Source organism: Nicotiana attenuata, chromosome 12 (assembly GCF_001879085.1).
Source record: "Nicotiana attenuata strain UT chromosome 12, NIATTr2, whole genome shotgun sequence".
NCBI lineage: Eukaryota > Viridiplantae > Streptophyta > Magnoliopsida > Solanales > Solanaceae > Nicotiana > Nicotiana attenuata.
This window is the reverse complement of record NC_032000.1, coordinates 40,265,201-40,273,680: the sequence shown is the minus strand read 5'-3', so window position 1 is coordinate 40,273,680 and position 8,480 is coordinate 40,265,201. Positions and strand designations below refer to the sequence as shown.

The 8,480-nt window shown below is 40.8% G+C and overlaps 1 protein-coding gene across 1 annotated transcript; it reads right to left on the bottom strand.

Moving 5' to 3' along the window:
- Positions 3,481-3,810, bottom strand: LOC109236051. Its single transcript, XM_019402281.1, has one exon. The coding sequence runs from the start codon at positions 3,808-3,810 to the stop codon at positions 3,481-3,483; it is 330 nt and encodes a 109-aa protein (XP_019257826.1).

The window sequence follows — 8,480 nt, the reverse complement described above, 5'->3', positions numbered from 1 at the left end:
CGTACGTTGAGCGTTCGTGGCGCGATTTGGCAAACGGCCGATGGGAGGCCAAAAATCACGGTAAGCTTCTCTATCCGTGTTTGATGCCCTTCTCTAAAATATTTCTTCTTTACTTGATTTCCTTCCATACAGGTCTCGAAGACAATATTGTCATGGGGCCGCCCCCACTTGGGGAAGAGGAGGCCCCGAAGCCGGCTAAGGATAAGAAGAGGAAAAGGGTCTCGCCTTTCAATACTCCAAAGCCTAAAAAGAACAAGGCTCGCAAGTCAAAGCAAGATGTCGCCGCCCTGTCTGAGAATGTAGTTCAACAGCTACGAGATGAAGAAGAGGAGAATGAAGATGTCACCTGCGAGCTGGTGGCTCGAAAGAGGAGCGCCGAGGTCCCAAAGGCTGCCGAGCCGATGATGACCAAAGAGGTTCAACCTCGGACCGAGGGGATCTCAGAAGATGGCCCGAGCAAATTCCCCAAGTCATCGGAGGCTGAGGATGCCACCCGCCGTGATGGGCAACCGGTGGATGTACTTGAAGGGGCTAGTTCTGAGGCCCTTCAAAACGAAGAGAACGCCCCAAGTGATTCCTTGGGGCAATAGACATTAGCGACTCACCCCTACCAACATTTTCCGAGGGGCAAATTCACGAAGCCCAGGCCATCGGGACCCTTGATGTGGGAACTGCCCACGAAGGGGAAGACCTTTTCCGTGGCTGCTTCACGGGGGTTGAAGATACTTCCGATCTGGGTGATGCATCGAGTATCTTCGATGAAGCCCATCGACTTCTGAGTCAGGTGTGCCTTAGCTCCCTTTGTCAGTATTATCTTTGTCTTTATTTCCTCTTGTCTGATTTTCTTTCTTTCTTCATAGGCTTTGACGCTCCATCGGGAGGCGTTTTTTAAATCCCGGGAAGAGCTGGACCGGTGTGAGGCCGATCTCATAAAGCTTACGGAGGAGAGTGATGCCCTAAAACTTCTTATTGGGCAAAAAGAAGAGGAGATCAAGGACCTCCGAGCCGAATTGGAAACAGCTCACAAAGGGCAAACCGACCTAATTGAGCAGGTATGTAATTTTTTGGAGGCTCGTTTTATTAATCCGAAGACGTCGGCTAACACTTCAATCTTGCAGGTTCAGCAGAAGGCCGAAAAGATCGAGCAACTTTACGAGGAGGCCAAGATGAAGGAGGCTGAGACCTTGGGGTGGAAGAAAAACATGGACCGCCTTGCCTCGGAGAAAGACACTGCTCGAGCCCAGCTATCTTCGGCCGAACGTCAACTCCAAAGCATGAACGAGGAGAGCTTGGCCCGAGCCAAGAAAATTGAGGAGCTCGAGGTTCGGTTAGCTGCTAAGCTTGCAAAGGCCACATCTGAGGCAGAAAGAGTAAAGGCCGACGCGGAGGCGGTCATGGCCGTCTACCGAGCTGATGCTGGAGCCGCTCACGCTCGAGCAAAGGAAATTTCTGATGCTGCTCAGGTTCGATCATTCTGCGTTGCCGAGCATGCCAAATGCCAATCTCGGAGAGAGACTCTCGAAGAGATTCATGCTCGTGGTTTTGACCTTACTGCCGATATCGAGAATGTGAAAGTGTTAGAGGCCGAAGCCACAGTTTTGCTCTCTGATGATGATGGTTCCTAAATCTCAAGTGGATCCGAGAGTGGAGGGGATGAAGATGAGGCTCCCGGGGAAGATTAAGCACTTAGAATTTTTTCTTCTTTTCTGGATTTTTTTTGTAAGACCGTGAGTGGTATTTGTAATATTTTTGCGTATATGAAAGATCCCTTTTGTTTCCGATTTGTCTCTGATTTCTGTTTTGTGAATTGTGAAAACTCTGTTTTGCTTTTTGCCTTATAATAATTTTGATATACTTTATATCCTGAGAGGGTTTTGACTCGCTTCGTTGTCTTGCATAAAATTTGTTTGTGAACCCGAAACTTAAGCGACTTGATTGAAGTTGGACTAGTGCAGTCTCTATAATCAAGTGAGTATTTGCTCGAACTCGAAGCAAAAAAAACCCTTAAATTTTAATTGAGTGAGGGTGGATTCTCGAACTCACAAATACAATGGCCCTTGGGCTCTTGAATTGGGCCATATGGCCTTAAAAGAATGGCTTTCCCCCCCCTCTTTTGGCTTAAAAAGTTTAATCATATAAAAATTTGTTATGCCTTAGCACGAGATAAATCTGTACCCATTAGGATTCATTGTTATCGAAAAACTTTGTTATGCCTTAGCATAAGTTTGTTCGAGAGTTCGAACAATTTGATACCTCTTAAGGTTTTCGAGGGTCGATGTTACCGAAGCCCTATGTAAATTTGTCGAGGGTAGCCCTTTTTCAACCGGTTTTATTAAAATATTTGAAGGCCTGTTTGATTACTGAATTCGGACGTCTCCAAACCGTGTTAGTTTGGTCGTAGCCTTTAACTTGAGATTTGCCCTTTGGGCTTGTTTCTCGCTTATACTTCGAACTTGTTCAAAGTGTCAGTTCTCGAATGGGGTGGCCATGGCCTATAAAATCGAGGATTGCCTTTTTAAGGTCTTATGGTTTCGAAGTCTAGTAATTCGAGTATGTCGATTTTCGATCGACAGTCCCCGAGTACGGGATTAATTGCTCGAGCTTTAGTCGGTTTCCACAATAGATCGTAAGTATGAAATTGTAAAGTAGAAATTTTACTAAGGCATGTAACATTTGGTAGGGAAAAGGTACTTCTTTCAATAGATTGTTCATGCGTACATGTTTTGCCATTAGGGCTCGAGTAATCTATACGGGCATGGTTCATTTGACCGTTTGGCCCTTTACAAAATTTACCTATCGAGACCTTGTCGACACGAAGTATTTTCCTTGAAAACATAACATCCGAGGGTGATGCTCCCCAGTATTCGAGATTGATTGTAAGGAAGCCTAGGATACCGTTGAATTGTCCCCAAGTAGCACAAATAATTGTTGCCTCGTTAAAAACCTCGCGGGAAAAACCCATTTGGACAATAATCGATCTAAGGGAAAAAGAGTGCAACGCGTGCTTTAAAACCTGAGGTCTTTGTGTTGAAGAACTTCTCGAAGTCTTCGACCGAACACCTGCAATAAGTTAGTATCAAATATAAATGAAAAAAAGGAAAGAGTCATACCTTAGCAGTAGTATCGTTTAAGGAGCGATATGTTCTAATTATTTAGCAATTGTACGCCGTTTATCGTGCCAAGTTTGTAAGATTCCTTTTCGATGACTCTGAGGACCCGATTTTAACCATATACAGCTATATATCATAGGAAAAGAAAAAAGAAGTACTACTGCTATAGTAAGTTAGTAACATCTTTTCACCACTCTGCAAACTTATATAATGCCGATTCACTGCAATAATTGCCCCATTTGACAGAATCCACGACTTAATTCCTATTCGAATTTTATGTATATATATAATACTATGTATTCAATAGATATTTCAGAACGGACATTTTCAATTCAAAACTCACATCGTTTAATTAAATGCTGAATTTGTTTTAGATACGGTTCTGAGGAAGCTGGAAACGGACTTGAGACGCCGGGGAACTGACGGCGACGCCGTGCCAGCAGATGCCACCACGACAAAATTCATGACCATGTTGATAAACCTGAGGATGATCATCACGAGTCATAGCATTTCTTGCCTTGAGAGATATATCCCACGTTAAACTTGCAATCAAGACCACAACAACTGCAGCTGTCGAAAAAAACAGCACGAAACAACCACTGAAGTTTCTACCAGTCATTAATCCGTAGGCCTTCACTGCACCTATCATTGCTAGGTACAACGTTGTTAAATTTCCTGTTACTTTGTCTGAAATCGCCATTTTTTTTTCTTCTGTCGAATGGATTGAAGAGTTGGGTTTTTTTGTGTTTGGAGTGTGAATTTAGGAAAATGGAAGTAAGGGGTGTCGGTGGCAACTGGCACGGGTGTCAGATGATCCTACTTTAGCTTTATCACATTTACCCTACTCTCTACCTTTCTTTTGGCTGATATTTTGACAGTCCAAAAATATAAAGACGTGTGCCTTCGTATTTTGGATATTATAAGGACCCTTTTGTTCATGAGTTTTTTTTCATCAAAAATGTATTTGTCCGCTAAATTTTGTAAGTTTTTGAAAAGAAATTAACCACTTTTTTAAAACTTTCAAAAAAATCTTTTCTCCACTCACAAAACTGTAACACTTTTTCAAGTGAAATTGTTATGAACTCAACAAGACGATGCCTCGATTAAACTTTCAAGTAAACTAATTACAATAGAAATAAAAAGGATATAATCATAAGCTAAGAAAATAGCAACAGAAAGAAAGGAGATGAGGGAGAGAGAGCCACGGAGAGAAATAGCGGGGGAGAGAGACCAGAGAGACGGAAGTTTCTACAATATTTTCAGCCTCTCCTATCTGTGTTCACGCCTAGTCCCTTTTAACTGATTCCTTAGTGCACTTCTTAGGCCTGGATCCCAAATTAACCTTTTTGAAGGTCTTCTGGCCCTGTGGCTTCTTCTCGACCCAATAGTTCTTCTAAGCCCAATAGCTTAATTCATAACAATACTCGCGTCCTCAGAAAGAACCTTGTCCTCAAGGTTCAAGTTAAGTATATAAACGCCATCAAATAGGTTCTGCTCATCAATAGAATTCATTTCCAAAAGAGATGTGGAGTACTCCCTTGTAAAATGTACTGTAAAGTCTACTTCGCTAAGGGAAAATGTAAGTTTTACCGTGGCAGCATCCAAGTCCAACATCCTTTTGTATGTGTCTGAGAAAATGCCATCAGTGCCTTTATGCATATGCAATTGTGCTACCATAAATGCATCATAATTGAAAAAAATGTCAACAAAAGTTGCCACACCTTCCTGGTGTTCCACTGTTGACTTAATTATTGTAGTTTTTGTGCCCTTGCCAAGATCGTCACAAAATCCACGCCTCGTAACCGTGAAAGAACAACTAGCATGAGATTCCAACACACAACGTTCAACATTGACACCAGCAAGTACCTCACTAAATTCCACGATCCTTGTCCTAGCAACTTCAACAAGGTTGTTCGGGATTGACTTTTTAAGCTCGAGAAAGATGGTAGCACGCTCTCCACAAGTCAGCGCCAAAGGAATAACAGAAACAACATGGACTGGTGCAGTGTAATGAACTGAAGTTTCAGCAAGTGCACCTACGATCTTGAGTAGTGCATCATTATGTACATTCTCTGTTTCGAACAATTGTCTGCGTGCAAGTTGTAAAACTACAGTTAAGATGCCAAATGGATAATTTAAATCAAAACTTATAAAAATGCAACCCCCTTTCTGTCTCATGTCAGCAAGAAATTCAGCAGTATAAGAAAAATCACCATCCAAAATATAGCCAAATATGACTATAGTCCAAACAATAATGTCGCAGATTGGTATTTCAAGAAGATTCCATACATTTGAGGGCATGAACTTGGTAGGACTCGTACCAGAGGCAGTCCAGAATGCACAATTTCTTGTAGCACCATAAAAGGTGGTAAAAACAAAATTAGAACCAGGGTCGAATGGAAAGTCTAATCCGGATTCATCAGGTGGATGGTGGAGCAAAGAAAATGGAAATTCAGCATGACCAAGTTCATATATGGGATCAAATTGACTCCTGTGTAGAAGCTGCTCATGATTGTAACCTATGTGCAGAAGTTGATCATGATTGTAAGCTGGAAAAAAACAGGTATCACCCTAGCATGGAGCAATCCAAGTCAAGTTGAGGCGATAGTAGTTTAGACTGTCCAGCAAGAAATGGTAAACAACATCTAGAACTTGTGAANTTTCATTAATCGGTACCACCATTATGAAAGTTAAAGCATGGTGTAACACACTTAGCTCAAGAGTCCTTCCACTCAAAAAAGACCTCAGCTGATCAATTATGTATTGCTCCTCAATTGTAGTAGTAGCATCAGCAACAGAACACATAAATGAATTTTCTAAAGACTCCCCCAGTAACGTGTACATCGCGCAAGATTTTATGGAATTACCATTGTGTGCAACACTCATATCAACTCTACCCAAAGCAACCTTAAATACCTGCAGAGTGTCGAATCACTTGTCCACATAACTTGCCTTATGAACTAGTCCAAACAGAGAAAATAAGAGTCCAGCAGCTTTTTCCACCCGAACATGCGGTGATTGCTTGGAGTAACTGTCATCTAATACCTGCAGCCTTCGCTGTATTTTTTGTTCCTTAGCAATCTCTCTGGATTTAGATAACAAGAATCCGGAAAAATTGCACACTTGCCCAGTATCAACCCAATTGCGTTTGTGTAAGACAAAAAGCGATATCTGATTTTGATTAGCCCCGCCAATTTCTTCAAGATAACTACTCAACCATGGAATTGTGTCAAACCATAGGGTACCATTAAATGGAAAATCTATTACGTCAAAGCTCACACTCGCATTCGACACCACAATTCCTTGGCTAGTAAAAACCAGGAAATCCAATGTATCCCATTGAGGAAATTTGTCAAACACCCCAGTCATAGTAGAATCTCGTGAATTTTCTTCCTCCCCATCATCAGATCTGGTGGTATCATCTAACATCGTATGAACTTTGGTTGGGAAGCTGGCATTTGCATAGCAGCTATCGTTGCAAACTGTGGAGACTGTAGTAACAGAACTGTTTCCCTCGTGGACAAGAGCATTAAGATCATGAATGTCAGAGCTTACTACGACGAGTGAAATTTCGTCGAGCACATGATCTTCAGTGATAGCACAAAGTTCCTGTACCGATTCCACTACCTCTACTGAATTTGCATTCCAAATTTGAGGTGCTTCTATATCTTCAAGATTGACAATCTCAGTACTGCTTCCAGTAATCAATGTCAAGGAATCTAATTTTTCATACTTCACTGGCAATTTATCGAACATATGGTCCGCCTTTGAGTTTTCAGTTTCATAAGTTGTTTCAAATGTTGATGTCTTCGGAAAAAGGCTCGAAATAGGAAAAGGAGACACCATAGTTGATTGTGAAACTATAGGGACAGTATCAATGTAGTCAAAACTAACATATGAGGAACCAACTACCGAATATATGGCAGTTTGTTGTCGAAAGTGGTGAGCAAATTTCGCTTTGAAATGCGTCCAATCAAAAAATTGCTTGTTCCGAAACAACCAATTGAACCAATTAAGAGCTTCACCATCGAGGTAAAAGAAAGTAAGAGGTAACCAATCCTTCTCGGCGAAGCCAAGGTAAATGAAGTATCCTTCGACCCGAAAAAGCCAACTCTCTGGGTTGCCGCTGCCGCTGAATCGATCTAGTACCTCCATTGGAGTCCGATGGATGAAAGCACCAATGTTATGAACTCAACAAGACGATGCCTCGATTAAACTTCCAAGTAAACTAATTACAATAGAAATACAAAGGATATAATCATAAGCTAAGAAAATAGCAACAGAAAGAAAGGAGATGAGGGAGACAGAGCCACAGAGAGAAATAGTGGGGGAGAGAGACCAGAGAGACGGAAGTTTCTACAATATTTTCAGCCTCTCCTATCTGTGTTCACGCCTAGTCCCTTTTAACTGATTCCTTATTGCACTTCTTGGGCCTGGATCCCAAATTAATCTTTTTGAAGGTCTTCTGGCCCTGTGGCTTCTTCTCGACCCAATAGTTCTTCTAAGCCCAATAGCTTGATTCATAACAGAAATGCATGTGCAAACATAATTTTAAATTCTAAATATCATTTTTCAGCTTAACTCCAAATATTATTTTTTTCCAAAACTTACAATTATTATGTCCAAACGCCTACTAAGTTTCTTCAAAATGCACTTGTAGGCATATAAACTTTATTAAAATTAAATTCACAAAATAATTTGGACTATATTTTAAATTCAAGATATATTGGTCCAAATAAATATTATGGACCAATATAATTGAATTAATTATATAAATCCAATATATATGGATTAAATAATTAAGTCTTAATCCATTGGGTTAGCCCATTTAGTTGGGCCAAGTGACGAGCCCACTTCATTAGGCCCAATATGTCATCTTCCTAGAAGCCCAGTTTGGTGCCACGTGTCAAATGACGTGGCACGCCAAGTCAAACAAAAGAGCCAATAGGATCGTGCCACGTGTCAAAATGACAAGGCATGCCAAACCAAATCAAAAGGCCAATGAAACTGCGCCACGTGTACAAGTGACATGTTCTGGCCAATCAAATACGGTCATGTCACACTTCAATTTGATTGGTCAGAAAGAGTTTGTTCTTATCATAACTCCTCCCTTCCACAATAATAAATAGGCACTACAAGAAAGTATGGAATTTGCAACAATATTTTAGCAACAACTGAAATATTGTTGGCAAAAATGGATAAATAGAACAATTCGATAAATTTGTTCTATAGAATAGACTTTTTGGCAACAAAATTTTATTGTTGGCAAGCGTGTTAAAGTTGTTGCCATATTCTATGGTTTAAATAATAAACTTTAAATTTTAAAAATGTTCTAGCAACAACTATGGAATTGTTGCCGAATTTTAATAA

Excerpts from the sequence above, each read along its gene's own strand:
- LOC109236051 (XM_019402281.1), bottom strand. The coding sequence starts at position 3,810 with ATGGCGATTTCAGACAAAGTAACAGGAAATTTAACAACGTTGTACCTA.